This window comes from Phascolarctos cinereus, unplaced genomic scaffold, assembly GCF_003287225.1.
Source record: "Phascolarctos cinereus isolate Bilbo 61053 unplaced genomic scaffold, phaCin_HiC Scaffold_5;HRSCAF=322, whole genome shotgun sequence".
Lineage (NCBI taxonomy): Eukaryota > Metazoa > Chordata > Mammalia > Diprotodontia > Phascolarctidae > Phascolarctos > Phascolarctos cinereus.
Window position 1 is genome coordinate 27,469,147 of NW_027555958.1, and position 17,794 is coordinate 27,486,940.

The 17,794-nt window shown below is 44.6% G+C and overlaps 1 protein-coding gene across 4 annotated transcripts in view; it reads left to right on the forward strand.

Annotated features, from left to right (window-relative positions):
- The window catches only part of TPST1 (tyrosylprotein sulfotransferase 1), a 118,338-nt gene that overhangs the window by 37,335 nt on the left and 63,209 nt on the right, over positions 1 to 17,794 (forward strand). For all 4 annotated transcript variants that reach the window (XM_078154731.1, XM_021007009.2, XM_021007008.2 and 1 more), the window contains one exon: positions 5,906 to 6,851. In XM_078154731.1, coding sequence (XP_078010857.1) covers positions 6,007 to 6,851 — 845 coding nt within the window. In that variant the 5' untranslated portion in view covers positions 5,906 to 6,006. The remainder of the gene's footprint in view (positions 1 to 5,905; positions 6,852 to 17,794) is intronic.

Sequence of the window (17,794 nt, forward strand, 5' to 3'; positions counted from 1 at the left end):
TGATTCTGATTCATGCTCCCACTCATTGGGATCATGCCGTGGTCCTCCAGGGAGTCCAGGACCCACTAAGGAGGCTGTTGTACTAACATACCATGTGCCTTGGCAGGGGGTGCACCCACACCGATGAATTCACGGATCCTTAAAGCGTTGACGGGCTATTATTATCTTAAGACAGAGTTTTATGAAATCATTCTATAAATATTTAAGTTTTGTCATACTTCCTTTCCAGCACTACATTGACTCACAAAGCCTAGAACTCAAAATCTGGCCTTCTCTTTCCAATCTCAGGGCTCTTTCTGCTGCAGGATCAGAGTATAAGACAGGATCATTGCCCAAGGCACTTAGCATCCAGTTCGAGAAACATGAGAGCTGTATCTGACCCAGAATTGCACAATACAAGCATAATGTATCACAGAGTGCTAAATTACAAGGTCTGTAGGCTGTAGAAATCCAAAGGAAAGTGATCTGCCCTCTCGTACACAGAAAAAGCTAAGTGTCCCCATTTCCAGCCTGGTGATGATTCTTTGTGGTCTGCTAAAGCTGTAGGGCTGCCCACTTGTTCAGGAAAATGAACAACCAATAGAGTTCTAATTCTCTTTCTCTACTCTAACAGCCAGGAACAGAAAAATAAGTCCAGACCTGCTCTTACGCTTCTTTCACTTAATGCGGTCTGCACATGACTTGTTTTTACTTGACTACTGTTCCCTATGTGCTCCGCTTAAGAGAAAGAAAGGGTAGGTAGATGAGGAATGAAGTTCTGTGTACTCAGCCACAGGGGAGGGATCTGTGGGGGGGGAGGGAAGTGGAAGGGGAAATTAACTGGTAAGTGACAGCAATCGAAAAAAAAATCAATAAAGCGTTTTAAAGAGAGAGATAGCCTGCCATCTGTGAATGGCAAACCCTGTTCCTGAATGCCCTTTATATCGGTGCACAAATAGACTCAGCAGTAATGGAGTGTACCTATTGCTCCTGCAACGTCTTCCGTTGTACACTGTCCAGTTGAGATTGGGGCAGAGCTAAAACTGTTGTCTTATTGCCCAAAAGCTTCCCCGTGGTCATTTTTTTTTGCTATATGTTTATTTTATTTTATTTTATTTTATTTTTTAGGCAATTGGGGTTAAGTGACTTGCCCAGGGTCACACAGCTAGTAAATGTCAAGAGTTTGGTCTGAGGCTGGATTTGAACTCAGGTCCTCCTGACTTCAGGGCTGGTGCTCTATCCACTGTACCACCTAGCTGCCCCATGGTCATTTTTTTTAAGGGAGCTTGAATGGTGCTCAGTCAGGCAGTTGTTTTCCCTTAGGTGTTCCGAATGAAATGTAAAGGTAACCCTTACAGGTTAGGATGTAGTCTGATAATGTAAGTGATCCGTTTTTTAAAGGGAACACCAACTTCTAAGCCATGTTGATTATTACCATTAAAATGCCGTTAAATAATGGCAGCCTAGGCTAGTTGAAGTGAAGAGAACTGTTTCAACCTGGTAACATAGCCTCACTGTCCACAAGAGAAGATTTCAATCTGTTGATGTCAGTTCACCAACAAGCAATTTAGTAAGCACCTACTATGTGCCGATTCCTGTGCCTCAAATACTCTTTGCATCTCAGTTCAACAAACTCCTCGGTCAAACACAGGGATGGTCATCTCCTTTATCTCATTCCCCCCACTCCCACGTCAGTGTGTAATTCTGAAATTCCGTTATCTGACTGTCATTTCCTGGTCCTTACTCTCTCCCAAGGGCTCACTCCTCCTAACCCCGTTCTCCATCCCAATCAACATCTCCAGTCACACCTCCCCAGACCATCACCCCTGCTCTGGCCTCACTGACCTTCAAAAGCTTGACCCTTTTAGTTTCCAGTTCAAGTCACCACTGTCTTCTTCCCGGGAATCCCTTGCTTCCTTGGCCTGGTGATGTTTGGCCCTTTCCAAACGAGTTGGACATTGATCAAACATTGAAATCAAGGTGGTGCACAATATGTGCATGTGTGTCACTGTCGATAGTCAGACAACCCCCCCCCCCCCGATTGTTCTCACCATCCACCCTCACTGCTTTTGCTTTAGAACTGTGGAACACTAGTCCATCAAGTCCTACAATCATTCTGACTGGGCCCACTGAGACTTTGTGACTTAATGTCGACTGAGCCCTCGCTGCTGCCCACCAGTTCTTTCATTCTTCACTGGTTTACTTTCTAGCATACTTTCATAGGTTCTATTCCAAACTGTCTCCCTTCATGCCACGTATAGCACCCCTCCCCCTCCCTTTCACCGAAGGGCCTAGACTCATACTTCCCTGAAAATAACGAGGCCATGCATGAAAGCTCCCTGTCTTCTGTGTTTCCCCATTTTGAATCATCCCAGCATCCTTCTCTGCTTCTTGGCTCCAATCTTGGAGGATGAGGTGGTTCTTTCTCCTTGACAAGTCACCTCTTCTACTTGGGCCCCTGATCCCAACCCTTCCTGTCTACTCCACTAGTTTGCTCCTTCAATCATCCCCTTTCCTCTCCTATTTTTTAACTATTCCTTTTCCACTGGTTCCTTCCCTACTGCTGTCAATCATGCACTGATCTCTTCTATCCTTACAAGTTCTTCACTTGGAGTCAGGAAGACCTAAATTTGAATCCAGCCTCAGACTACCCATGTGATCCTGGGCAAGTCACAGGACTATTCTCAGCCTCGGTTTCCTCATCTATAAGAAGCTCTGAAAACCTTGAAGTGCCATGTGGACCACAGTGACAGAGCTGGGGGTTAGCTATTACCATCTCCTGAAGCTGTCATCCTGTGTCTTCTCCTTTTCACAGCTCCTCTACTCATTGCTTCCACTTTTTACCTTCTACTGACTTCTCAACCTATTTCAGTCTGGCTTCTGTCCCTTCTACTCATCTGAAAGAGCTCTCTCTCCAAGAGCATCAGTGATCTTTTTATGGCTACATCCGATGGTCTCTCCTTAGCCCTCATCCTTTTTGACCAACCATAGCCTTTGACACAGTTGAGAACGCCCTTCTTCTGGATGCTCTCTCATCTCTTTTCTGTCGTATTTAACTTCCTCTCTGTCAGACTGATCCTTCTTAGTCTTCCTTGCTGGTTCATCATTCCTGGTCCCTGTTTCTGTACTCTCTTGGTGATCTCATCAATTCTCATGGACTTCTCTGTGATCTGTCTGTGGATGAAGTCCCAATGTCCACATCCAGAGCTCGCGTGAGCTCTCTCTTGAGCTCCCGGTTTACATCTCCAGCTGTCTGCTGGACATCTCCACCTGGATCTTCTATTGGAATCTCAAATGCAGCCTATCTGAAACAGAACTTATTATCTTTTGCCTCTTCCTAATTTGCCTATTTCTTTTAAGAATACCACCCTTCTCTTTGTCTACCAGATCTCACTCCCCGTCTTTATTCAGTTGTCAAGTCTCATAAATTCCTTTTCTACTTATGTCTCAAATCCTTCCCCTGACTTTTACTCATACCCCAATTCCCCCAAAACCAGGCCTTCATTATGTCTCCTTGGGACAGCCTCCTCATCGGTCTCCCAGAATGCCGTCTCTCCCCTCTCTTGCCTGTCTTCCGCAGAGTTGACAAATGGATACTCTTAAAATTTTGGTCTGACCATGTTCCTCCTCTGCTTATGAAGGCTCAGTGCCTTGTGTTGCCTTTAGGATAATCTACAGATTCCTTGGTTTGGCATTTCAAGCCTTTCCCAACCTTGTTCCCGGCTCTGTGTCTAGGCTGATTACACGTTACTCTACCACACACGCGCTTGGCCTTACAGCCAGATTGGCCTTCTTGCTGTTCCCTCTACACTCTGTTCCATCTCTTTGCAGCCTTGTCTTAGCAAAGACTGTCAGGCCCGCTGTCTTTAGTCCCTTCCCCCCTTGGAACTCTTAGATCCTTTCCAAGCTCAGCTCGAGGCCACATCCTCCAGGAGGCCTGCCATAATTCTCCTGTTGTTAGTGCCTCCTCTTTGTAAATAGCCCGTATTTACTTACCTCTAAGAATGATTGTGGGTCTTGAGAGTAAGCCAAATTCCTTCTGCCTCCACCCCTCTCCCCCACCTCTGCCAAGTAGAATATGAGCTTTTTGTCTTGGTGTGTCTAGACTAGTACCTGCACATAGTAGGTTCCAATAAATTCTTGTTGATGATTGAATAAAGGTTACCTGGGTAGCTTTTGAGCAAATCTCCTAACATTTGCAGATATCAGTTTCCTCTGCTGTAAAATGAAGAGGTTGAATGGGAAGATCTCTAAGATCCTTTGTTTGTATAAGAGGTGTAATTCTCTGTTTTATATTTTCAGGATGATTTTTTTAAGTACTAAGGAATTGTTGGATGGATACTGTTTTAAAGTAATATTTTTAGATTATATTCTGTGCAGGAAATCTTAACTTCTTTGTTCTTCCTATTACCCGCAGGATCAGATAGAAAATTCTCTGTTAGGCTTTGAAAGCCCTTCCCCAACAGGAGTCTTTCTGCCTTCTCAGCATCCCTCCCTCCCACCTGCCATATGAGCCAGTGACCCTGGGCTCCTCGCTGTTTCTTTCAGAAGAAAAGAAAATCTTCACGTCCTGACTGTAGGCATTTTCACTGGACATCTGGTGGGATGCTCGCCATTTCTTCCCTTTGGCTTTCTTTGCTTCCCTCAAGTCCCAGCCAAAACCCCACCTTCTGTAAGAACCTGGAGTCAGAAGGACCTCAGCCACTGACTAGCTGTGTGATCCTGGGCAAGTCACTTCATCTCTCTTTGCCTCAGTTCTCACATCTGTAAAATGGGGATGATAATAACGGTCCCTACTTCCCAGGGTGGTTGTGAGGATCAAATGAGATGATAGTTATAAAATTCTTAGCACACTGCCAGGCACATAGTAGGAGCTATATAAACATTTGTTGTTATTCTTTGTGCTGTAGACTACAAGCAATTTCATGACAGGGGTCAGTAACTAGGTAGAAAACATGTCCTCTCCACCCCCACCCCCGAGTTTAGGGGATATAGAAGCTTAGATTTTTTTTTTTGCATTTATCAAAATTGATAAAAGTGATTTTTCCTTGGTGTAGTGGGAAAAATATATTTGGAGGCAGCAGACCTTCATTAGAACTCCATATGTAGTATTTACCAGCTAGGTGACCCTGGACAAGTCACTTTTACCTCTGGGCCTCAGTTTTCTCCTCTCTGAAACAATGGTCCTAGAGGAGATGTCTTTTTTTTTCTTTTTTTTTAGGCAGTTGGGGTTAAGTGACTTGCCCAGGGTCACACAGCTAGTAAGTGTCAAGTATCTGGTCTGAAACCATATTTGAACTCAAGTTCTCCTGACTCCAGGGCCAGTGCTCCATCCACTGTGCCAGAGATAGTCTTTTAAAGCCTTTCCAGCTCCAACACCTAGTGATGCTGGCCTGTTTCCTCAGGACAGTAGATAGCCACATGTCTCATAATGTCCATAGCATTTTGTGGAGGGTCTGTGTTTCCTCATTTGTATTTCATTCATCTTCCTGGGCACTTTAGGTGATTAGCTTAGCTTGCTACAAGGCAGTTGATGTGTTTTGTGTGCATGACCATATGTAAGTTATGACCCCATGCTATGTATACATGTAGCTACACAACACACATACATGTATATGTGTGTATGTGCTGGCACACAGTTTTCGATTTGTCACATGAAAACAGCTTCTGATTATTGTGAGTTACTCCATTTTTGCAAAGGTTTATCTTGGTATATTTTATATGGAGCCAAGAATATTGCAACATTCAACACTGTTTCAGTTATTCTCCACCTGAAATGATGCTGGTAACAAATGTAGCATGGTATGTAGCATGGTAGTTGGCCCACAGTTGGCATTTAATAAGTGTTTATTGATAATTAATTGAGGCATGCTGATCTTAACCAGGTGGTAAAACTGATTTTTTTTTCTTTCTTTCTTTCCAACAGATGTTGATCATCTTCACAAATTAGAGTCTCCATGGCCCGGACGTTATCTAAAAATCATTTTGAGTAAAAGATCCATTGAGTAACGTGATCACAGCATCAAGATGGTGGGAAAACTAAAGCAGAACTTGTTATTGGCATGTCTGGTGATCAGCTCAGTGACTGTGTTTTACTTGGGGCAACACGCCATGGAGTGTCATCACCGAATAGAGGAGCGCAGTCAGCCAGTCAGACTGGAGAGCGTCAAGGCCACCGCCAGAACTGGCCTGAGCCTTCAAACCAACAAGACTGTCACCTACCACAAGGACATGCCTTTAATCTTCATTGGGGGAGTGCCTCGGAGTGGGACCACACTCATGAGGGCCATGCTGGATGCCCACCCCGACATCCGATGCGGAGAAGAGACCAGGGTCATCCCTCGAATCCTGGCCCTCAAGCAGATGTGGTCCCGGTCCAGCAAAGAGAAGATCCGGTTGGACGAGGCCGGCGTCACCGACGAAGTGCTGGATTCTGCCATGCAGGCTTTCTTACTAGAGATCATTGTGAAGCATGGGGAGCCAGCCCCTTATCTGTGTAACAAAGATCCTTTTGCCCTAAAGTCATTAACTTACCTGGCCAGGTTATTCCCCAATGCCAAATTTCTTCTTATGGTTCGAGATGGGCGTGCATCTGTACATTCCATGATCTCTCGAAAAGTCACCATAGCTGGATTTGATCTTAATAGCTACAGGGACTGTTTAACCAAGTGGAACCGTGCCATCGAGACCATGTATAACCAGTGTATGGAAGTCGGGTATAAAAGGTGCATGTTGGTCCATTATGAACAGCTTGTCCTGCATCCTGAGAGGTGGATGAGAACTCTCTTGAAGTTTCTCCACATCCCATGGAACTACTCCGTACTGCACCATGAAGAGATGATCGGGAAGGCAGGGGGCGTGTCTCTGTCTAAGTGAGTAGAATGTGATGCTGGTGCTCCTCGCCTGGGAACCAGTGAATGGGAGGGGATCTGAGAGCCTCTGCAGTGCAGGATCCACTGGAACCCGACCATGAATCCCCCCTGACACTTGACAGCCTTGTGATGGCGGGCGAGTCTTTCTGGGCCTTGCTTTCCTCCATTAGTAATTAGGCAGATAATACCTGCAGCACCCGTCCACCTCACAGGGGTGTAGCGAGGATCCATGAGGTAACACAGGCTGAGGGCTTTGTGTAAAAAGATCCCATGGCTCTGGTGCTACTTATTATTATTATCACTGGCCGTGGTGGACACTGCTTATTGTTGGTAGAAGGCCCAGCTGTTGTTTTCCTAATAACAACAACAACAATAATAATAACTGACATATAGCCCTTTAAGGTTTACATAGTGCTTTCTATACATTATCTCATTGGATCCTCACAATAGCAGAGTGAGGTAGATGCCACACCCCGGGGCAGTGCTAGCCCCATTTTACAGATGAGGACACCGGAGGTCAAAGAACAAGTGACTTGCCTGTGGTGACACAGCTAGTCAGAGTCAGAAGCTGGATTTAAAGCCTGGTCTTCCTCTAACTCCAAAGAAGGCACTCCTGTCCACTGCCTCATGCTACCTCACTGATGACCCTGTTCACCTCATTCATGTCTGAACATTTTTGTGAATTAAGGCCGTTAGTTATTGTCCTTTAGTGTTACCGTATCAGGAAATATGCCTAGTCTGGTGTTGACATACAGAAGGTACCTAGAAAACACTGACTAATGGAATCATGAGAATTTTTACACCTGGAGAGAGCCTTAGAGATTATTTAATTCAATTCCTTATTTTTTACTGCTGAGGTAACATAAAAAGGCTCAAGAGACATAATTTCTGGGTAATTTAATCATTTTATTAATAAGACCAGCCCATTTAGTAGTGGTCTCTTAGACCAAAGACAGTCATGGCAGTGGGCTCCCAGTTTATATGCCCTTCAAAAGTAGGTGTTCCCCAGGGTGGGAATCAACCCTGATTGATTAACGCTTAATGAGAGAATAAATATTAAAATGAGGGTCTGGAACTGAACTTTGATCCTCTATTTCTAAGTTCCCCCAGTCTTGGGCAATCTATTCAAAGAATTTATGCCCCACCCAGGCCTGAACAAAACACAATGCCTACTCAGCCTGGGTGGAGTCTGAACAAGAAAGTTAGTCCAGTCTCATTAGCAGCAATGTCCTTTAAGAAACTGGGCCTTTTAAAATCAGGACTTTAGGAAAAGGGAAATCCTTGGTTATTAGTAATCATTTCTCTCGCTGGAGAGGAAACTGAAGTCCAGTCACACACTTTGTCCAAGTTGGGACTAGAACCCAGGTATCTTGTCTTCCAGTCCTGTTTTTTCCTCCATGCCACGAAGTCTTTCTGGAAGGATTGCTTCAAAGATCCAGCATCCTCTGGTATTGAGTCTTTGAAATGCTTGAGGATTCCTTTTTAAGAAGACAGCTCCAGATTTTAGAGGTCTTTTCTACACTGGAAAAAGCTGCTTAGAATCTAAATCCTCTTAGAGTCATGACATTTTGGCTCCTGTCTTAATGAAGTGACCATCAAAAGGTCCTTGGATTGCTCAGATAATCAGTTATGGTGACTTATGCTTCTCTACATTGAGTCCATAAGAATAGAAGCAATTTAAAAAATGCATCCTATGTCTCTAACCCATTCTCAGTGCCCTTGGGGAAAAACGTTGGCAGTTGCTAAATTTCAGTTTTTAAATGGCCAGAAACCCTAGAGGGACTATTGATTGCTAAAATTGGTCATCTCAAAGGAACAGCTGGCTGCTTCCGGCTAGCTGTGGGTTATTGATTGTTAGAAATGATCAGAAATCATCACTTGAGTGCACCTAGGTCAGAATTGTCAGACCAAACACGGAGATTTACCTGTCCAGAGTCACAGCCTGTAGGGCAATCCAGACCATTTTGTATTTTCCTAACAAAGCAGAACTTGAACTGTCCATGGCTGGTCTTCAACACAGGGTACTCACAGGGCAAGGTTTCTCCACAGGAGATTATTGTTGCCTCACATCCACGTGTTCATCTTCATGGAAGATCTAGATGTAGAGTCTGTGCTTCCCCTGTAGAAGTAAGAAACGTGCTCCTGTTCAAATGCAGAAAGCAGAAGGAAAATGCCTCAGCCAAGTCATTGTAGTTATTGAGCAACTGCAGGAAAGTATAGCATCTGATTCCATGCTTTTGCAACTGGGAAGATGGATGCTGTGCCAAGGGGAAGATGGTGTCATTGACTCTCAGAGCTAGAAAAGACAGCGATTATCTGAACAGAGAGTCCCCATCCCATCACTGGCTACATGCCCATTTAGCCCATTACGCCTCCCCTTAAAGACCACACTACATTCCACTTTCAGACAGTAACAATTAGATTTTCTGTGACTTTCACCCATTGCTATTGGTCCTGCCAACTAGGTCTTGACTACTCTTCAGATATTTGAAGACAGCAATGATACCCTGTCCTCCCCCCAACCCCACCTCTCTCTCTCTCTTCTACCTCACCATACCCCAGTCTTCTCTTTTCCAGGCCTAACTCCCCTAGGTCCTTTGATTACATGGTCTCCAGTCTTCTCATTCTCTGAAGGCCAGAGGTTTAGTGGTTTGCCCAGGAAAATACAGCCAGTGAGCGTGTCAGGTAGGATTGGAATCCAGGTCTTCCTAACCCCAATTCCATGTTTCTCTTGGTTCCATTACACTGCCTTCACCCAGTATATCCTTCTTAGGCAGGGTAGGGACTGAATAGTGGAGTGGAGTAGGAGGTTGAGGCTGAGGAATTTAGACTTTAGCCCATAGGTGATGCAGAGTCATAGAAGGGTTCTGAGAAGAAAATTGGGTGGTAATGTGGTGCTTTGAGAAGATCAGTCAGGCAGGAATATGTGGGCTGTACAAGAAGGAGGAGGGAGAGAATCATGGAGGCAAGTTAGGAGGCTTGTTATGCTAGTCCAGGGGCTGGAGCATGGTGGTGCTATGGTGGTCACCTGTCTTCAGTCTTTGCCTTCTTGCTCAGTTGTCCAGTGACTGCCACAGGGATGGGCCTAAACCACAGATTTGGCTTTTAACTCCTCATTATCTCCATCCGGCATTGCTGTCACACTGGGCTCCCACTCTTGGCCGTGTGTTGCAGTTAGGCTCCCGTTCTGTCTCTGCCATGCCTTGGCATCTTCTTCCTAGAATGCCTCTTCCTCCTGCCTCTGCCTTCTCAGGAGCCACCTCTTCCAGGAGGCCTCTTCTGGTCTCCCTGATAGTTCTCTCCCCACAAGAATTATTTTCTCTTTACTCATGTAGATCTTGCATATAATCTGTGTACATTTTTCCTGAGTAGACTTCATGATCTCCTCAAGGGCAGGAACTGTTGGGTTTTTGTCTTTGTCTAGTACACAATTTCTAGCATGTAATAGGCACTCGAAGTGCTCGTTGAATTGTATTGAAAGAGATGAATTCCAGAAATATTGAGGAGAAAGAAGTGATAGGTGACTGTATATAGGGTAACAGAGGAGGAAGAGAATGATGGAGACATTAGCAGAAAGAGAGAATACAGAGAGAGGAGCTGAATTAGGGAATGAGGTAAAGACAATGAGTCAGATTCAGCAGGTCTAAAACCTTAGGTAACAGGGTGACAGCTACCTCGAAGCTGTCCAGCAAGCATTTGGCCTTGTGGGACTGGGCTTAGGAAAGAGGTTAGGGCTGGAGATAAAGATTAGGCGTTGTCCACATGGAGGTGATAGTTGACCCTGTGGGAGTGAGTGATATCTCAAGGGAGACAGGATATAGAGAGAGGAGAAGAGGGTCAAAGACAGAACCTTAGGGAACTCATATCTGGGGGTCAAGGAGAAGAACTAGCAGAAAAGATTGAGAAGTCTCAGCCGGGGCTGTAGGAGGAGAACCAGGAAAGCTGATGCAGCGTCATAGGAGTCAAGGTGGATGAATCAGCAGGGCCGCATGCTACAGAGAGGTTCAGATGGATGAGGACTGAGAAAGGGCTACTGGATTTGTCCCTTGCTCACTTGTGATCTCCAAAAGAGTTGTTTTAATAGAATATTGGGCACAGATGCCAGAATGCAGGGGGTCCTCAGGAGAGTGAGTAGTGAAGAACTAGAGGTAGTGGGTATAGACTATTTGAGAAATTTGTAGAAAAGAAAGAAGAGGAAATGGGAAACAGGGCAACAAAGTTAATTGGATATTGGTAAAGGGAGCCATCTTGGAAAAGTAGGTGAACCTTTTCCAAGAGGACCTGTTTATTCACTGGCAAAATTACTAAGATCTTTTCCTTGCCTGCCCTTTCCAATAAAATTTTCTCCTAGGGGAATTTTCTCCCAGGGCTTTGGGTTCCCCATCATACCACTGACCACCAGATAGAAAAGAAAACATCAACTATCTAACTAAGGGTAGGGTTATTGTATATAGACCTAGCATAATATACCAATCCAATATGTCCGTGGATCTAGGCTCTTCTTAATGTGGGCTCTCCGTTGCAGGTTGCAGCCCAATCACACCTTTAAATTCGGGGAATGTAGCTTATGTCCCTGTCCTCCCATAATTCCCCATAGGGGACCCCCTCACCTTTTGGGGGTCTCCTTTTGGGCCTTTTGACACTCCTTGGGTACCAGTGTCACACATGGGCTACTCATCCTTATTCCTTGCCCTTGCTCCATGACCAGTCATCCATGCCTCGATGCCGTTACCACTCCGTTGACTATAACTCACCATCATTGGTGTGGCAGTGCCTTTTTTATGCCCCACCACACATCTTCATTGTCCTTTGGGTGACTCAGTTCTGATTCCTTGGAGATTGCAGTATTCCATCATTTGACTTTTTGAATGGTATGATATTAAATCCAGAGGGCTGGTGCAGCCAAAAGCTATTAGCTATCTGATTCATCTTTTCTCCCTGCCTCCTCTCTCCCCTTTCCTCCCCAAAGGGTGCTGCTTCTGGTTTCATTAGGGAGATCATATTTTCTACCCATTTGTTCATGGCGTAGATGGGAGCTTGAACAGCCAGCACTCAATTGATTAAAATATTGAAGGGATGAAAAAGCTACAGAAAAGGCTGGTGAGTCACCAGGAATATGGAGTTTCCAGAGCACTAACCCAACCCAAGAGCATTGCTTAGCCAGTAAGCCTCTATTATTATCTAGAAAGCCTCCAGAGGAAGGTTATAAAATTGAGTTAAGGTTTTCTTGCCTAGAGCAGTAATTCTAGCTGTTTACTGGATTCATTGTGTGATTCTGTGATCCTTTACCACCCCACCCCACCCCTACCAAGGTACTGTGTTGTATTTTAAATACATAAAAAATAGTTTACTTTGAGAATTTAAAAAATTTCAGTATTCTTGAAATAATTGGAAGCACCCTGAATCTTACAAAGTCCATGTTCAAGAATTGTCAAAGTTGAGTTATGTGCAGTGTGGAATGTGTGTCTAAGAAAACTTTTTCTCTGTAAATGGTCCCCTATGTGTAATTTGAATACAGAGAATAGAACAGAGTCATAGAACAGGCAGGAGCTGGACCTTTCATTTAATTCAGCTTCTTCATTTGACAGGTCATAGGATCATATAGTTTAGAGGTTAAGGAAATAAGCTCATGCAATCTCCTTAAACTAATAGAGGTGAAAACCGAGTCCCTCAGAGGTGAAGTGACTTGCCCAGGGTCTCACAGGGAAGAAGTAACAGAGCATGTTTTGAATCCAGGTCATCTGATGCCAAATCCAGAGTTCTTTCACTATTCTGCACTGTCCAAAAGACTGTCAGGATATACAGTTATATTGTATGCACACAGTTGGAGAAATCTGTTCTTTTTTCAGGCCAGATAAACAAAATTATGGACTAGAAGTGGAAAGAAAATATAACAATGATTATGTAACATTGAAAGAAGGGAGCAGTAATTTTGGACACTTGGGGTACCAGATTACCTTCTGCAAAAGTTGTGGGAAGGGAAATTGAGGTCATCCAGTCCAGGGGTGGGGAACCTACGTACTTGAGGCCACAACATGTGGCCCTCTAGGTCCTCAAATGTGGCCCTTTGACTGAATCCAAACTTCACAGAACAAATCCCTTTAATAAAAAGATTTGTTCTGTAAAACTTGAACTCAGTCAGGCCACACCCAAGAATCTAGAAGGCCACATGTGGCCTGGAGGCTGCAGGTTTCCCACCCCCGATCTAGTCTAAGCCACCTCATTTTCTAGATCAGGAAACTGAGACCTGAAGGCAAAAGTGGCTTTCACAAGGCCACACCCAGTTAGGAGGCAGCAGAGCCAAGATTCAGATCTTCTGATTCCATGTCTAGTGCTGATGACAAGTGCCTTTGCTCTGTCTTCTCTGAGAGCCTAATGGATGTTCTCAGCATAGTCCTTTTTGTAGGGGCAGGAGGAGATCTTCTCTTATTTGTTGAGTCCTCACTAAAAGGCCATCCTTTATCTCTTTGTCCATCTTCTGTACTCCCCCAGCCTGTATTCCTCTTCTTACCATCGTCCATATGTGCCAACTGTATCATCATATACATGCTCAACTGGTGCTTCCTCTTTGGCATCGTGCATCTTCTGTCAAGCAGATGTATTGTGTGCTATCCTTGTTTCATCCTTGACCAGTGTCACACTCCCCCAGTGCCAACATTTCCAGGGCTGACCACCCCAGCCTGCCTTTCTGCTTGTTCAAGTAAACAGTCATACCTCATGAAAAAAACCATTAGCCTCGGCTTTGGAAGTATTCCTGTGACTTTCTTGGACTCAGACAATTCAGCAGACCTAGATGATTTCATGGTTTTTAGGAACCCAGGCATCTGAAGAACTGTGCAGATCATATTTCGACTGTTATATTGGGGGGTTTTTTGTATCTTATCATTTTTGAACCTTCCCTAAACTGTTTCCATTTTAATGGCATGAATCATAACCAGTATCTTCATGACTTGATAAGAAATGAGTTAAGCACATGCAGGCACTTCCTTTCTTATCTGGGTAATTGGTTGTCAGAGTGTCCCTTTGCACCAAGGCTGAATTTGTGCTCTGAGAATTGATTTTTCTTCCTGAGCTGACTTTGTAATGAATGCAGGGAGGCTGGTGCTGCAGTGAATAGCATCTCACCCCTTAATCCTGTCAGCCTAGCCCTGGAGTTAGGAGTCTAAACTACGGTGGATCAGGAAAGCAGCTCTAGTTATTTTGCCCCCCCAGGCCTGATACCCCCCTGGCTGAGGTCATCCCTAAGTCAGAGGGGGTTCTGTGGCAACTCCTCTAGCAGTGGGGAGAGGTTGGGATCTAGCCGAGTCACAAACTCCCTGTTTAGCCCAAACCAGATCTGCACTTCTAGGATGACCTTGAAGGTGCACTGGCTTCCCAAGGATCTCTCAGACCAGGGGTGATCCAGACTCTATTCCCAGGAACTAAGATGGGACGGAATCACCTGGGCCAGAGGATGCATAGTAAGAGATCAGTCACCGTCGCATTCAGCCTCCTTGGCTGCCTCCCCATGGTGCCATTTTGTGGGATGACTGGAATCCTCTGATTTGGACTTTGTTACAGTGCCCAATGAGGCAAGTAGGTGGGCAGTGGCTAAAGCAATGGGCCTGGAGTCAGGAAAACCTGAGTTCAAATGTGGCCTTAGACACTCACTAGCTGGGTGACCCTGGGCAAGTCACTTTACCCTCTTTAGCTCAGTTTCCTCATCTGTAAAATGATCTGGAGAAGGAAATGGCAAATCATTCCAGTATCTTTGCCAAGAAACCCCCAGTGGGGCCACAAAGAGCGAGCTAGGACTGAAATGGCTGAAGAGCAACAGCACAGTCCATTAGCAGTAGCTGAATCACTGTAAATGTTCTCGAAATCCAATGACAATGAGTGATCAGGTGGTATAAAATCACCAAATTAGATGATGTGTCCTCTTTGAGTAAGTTGCTGGTCACCAGATAAGCTCACTGTCATGCTTCGTGTGTGTTATTTCAAATTGCATTGTCATGTTAAAGCCTTTTCATTTCAGCAAATCGGGCAGATTTTGAAATCCATATGCAATCTCTGTTGCTTTTGTTATTAACGCTTTATGTCAGTTAGTTTTCAAATGAAACTTTCTGTTTGGGCTATATGTAGTCCTATCCCCATGATGCCTAGCTGTTGAATAGCATTTCGAGATGACTCTGGCATCTTAAATTTCAGTCCATTTAGAAGTGAAGAGTGGCTAGAGTGGAAGGGACACTAGAGTCCGTCAGGAGGCCACAAGGCCTTGGCCCTTTCATTCTTGGGGCTTTTTTTCCCCTTTGGTTTGACTTTGTGACAAACAGTTGAACTTCTCCAGATGTTGGCCTTTTCTTGTCTAAAGTGAAGGAACTGCACTAGATCAAGGGTTCTTTACTTGGGGGTGGATGGACAGATTTCAGGGAGTCTGTGAATGTGGTTGGGGAGAAAATGACATCTTTATCTTCACTGGCCTCTAACTGAAGTTTTCACATTTCCTTCAATTATTTAAAAACTTGTCTCTAAGCAGGGCTCCATAGGCTTTACCAGACTGCCCCAGGGCTCCAGGACACAGAATGGTTGAAAATGTCTGGTCTGAACCACATCTGAAGGCTCTTCCAGCTCTAAATCTGTGACCGTATGGCTGGCTCATTGCTAAAGTTCTCCACTGGCTGTAAAAGTCCACGTTCTGTGTGATTCAGCCAAGAGCAATGAAGTTTCTTTTGGAACCTGTCAGATGAAATGGAGTTCGGAGGCTTGCTCCAAAATGTTCCCTCATTTGTTTTTGCTCTCTTAAAAATGAAGATAATCCCTTGAATTTCAACCAGTGATGTATAATGATAACAAAATAATAAGGATTGCATTTCTGGAGCACCTGCTAGGTACCAGGGGCTGTGTGTGAAGCACTTTACAAATATTATCTCATTTGGTCCTCACAACAATCCTGAGAGGCAGGCTATTATTATCATCCCCATTTTACAGAGGCAAACAAGTTAAGTGACTTGCTCAAGGTCATATAGCTAGCAGGTATCTGAGGCCAGCTTGGATGCAAATTAGATACGATGCAAAATTAGTAGCTGAATTAGAATGGGACTGATGTTTGAAGGACCTTCACCTGGCAGGGGGATGGACTTCCTCTGTTTCTGGAGGGCAGAATTAGAATCAGTGTCTAGAAGCTGAAGACAGGTCGATTATGGATTCATAGAAGGAGCTTTCTAACAACCTTCTGGTTAGCTGGAGCTGTCCACTAGTGGCTAGTCGACTCCCAGTGACCAAGATGCTCCAGGAAGACCTGGACTTTTGCCAGAAGGGCTGTCAAGGGTTTTTCTGCATTGGGTCAGGGGGCAGCCTGGGCAGATCGAATCCAGGGCTCTGAGACAAGTACCAACCAACTAAACTTCGTGTGTGGATTTACTAACCTCTACTTACTCATTCGTTCAACAAGCGTTTATTGTACATCTGCTATGGGCATAGCATCGTCCTGGTCGGCTCTGTCATTTGCTGTGGCTGAATGTTCCTTTTAAAGATATGCAGTTAAATTCCTGTCTAGTACTTGTGATTTTATATGAATTTTCCTTTGGTCATAAATCCTATTTCATATCTGACATGTCAGATTGACCTGAAAGTATAATAATAACTAGAAAGGTCGTAAAATGATACTGTTTTGGAAAGAGCTGAGTTTCTAAGAGGTGCAATTCATTACCACACCGATGAGGTTTATGTTAGGCCTTAGAAAATAAATTTGACCTGGCGTTTATCAACTGTGGCAAGCCTTTTATACAAGATGTTATCTCTTATTGGTCTACTAATCCTAATGATCTTTTGATGAAGAATAGAAAGCCAGATGGACATTTCTACCCAGTAGAGCACTTGGCTTCAGCTTTTATTTTCCCTGACTTCTCTGTCCCAAGCTAGAGTTTCTTCTGATGACTGCAGCTGTCATGAAAATTTCCCTAAAAGGCACCATGCACTAGTAGCCAAACAGTGCTCTAACCTGTGGTGACCCCACAATAGTGAAGAATTCAGTTTTACAAGTTTGGCAATAATGCTTATATTCATATAAAATATCGGGTACCCAAAGTGAAGGCAGTGTAGTTTGGTTTGGGCACCTAGGTGGCCCACAGTGCACAGAACTTTGGGCCTGGCGTCAGGAAGACTCGTGTTCAAATCCAGCCTCGGACACTTACTGGCTATGTGACCCTGGGCAAGTCACTTTACCCAGGTTGCCTTAATCCACTGGAGAAGGAAATGGCAAGCCACTCCAATATCTTTGCCAAGAAAACCCCATGGACAGTATGGTCCACAGGGTCACAAAGAGTTGGATGTGACTGAGTGACTCCACAACAGCAATAGTATAGTTTGGCAGATATAATAATAATAATAATAACAACGACGACGACGACGACGACGACGACGACGACGACGACAACAACAACAACAATAGCTAACATTTATATAGCACTTTCAGGTTTTGAAGCACTTTACATATATTATCTCATTTGATAGAGAATGGGCCTGGATTCAAGTCCTGCCCCTGACACACCCTTGGTATATAGCCATGGGCAAGTCACTTCATCTTTTAGGGCCTCCAGGGAGCCCTCCGAGACTCTTAAGTTAGGAGAGTTGCTGGTCTGCATTGGTGTAGAGCATGGCTAGGGAACCTGTGGCCTTCTAGGCCCTTGGGTGTGGCCATTGACTGAGTACGAGTTTTACAGAGCAAATCCTTTTATTAAGGGGATTTGTTCTGTGAACTGTGAAGTTTGGATTCCATCAGAGGGCCGCACTTGAAGACCTAGAGGGCCACATGTGGCCTCGAGGCCGCAGGCTCCCCACCCCTGCTGTAGAGAGTTTCCATAATAGGAGTTTCCACACTTATGAAATGATCACAGGTCTGGATTTTAAATGAAAAAAATTAAAGTTCCCTGTTCCCCCAACCCCCAAAATGATTGAAGCAGATT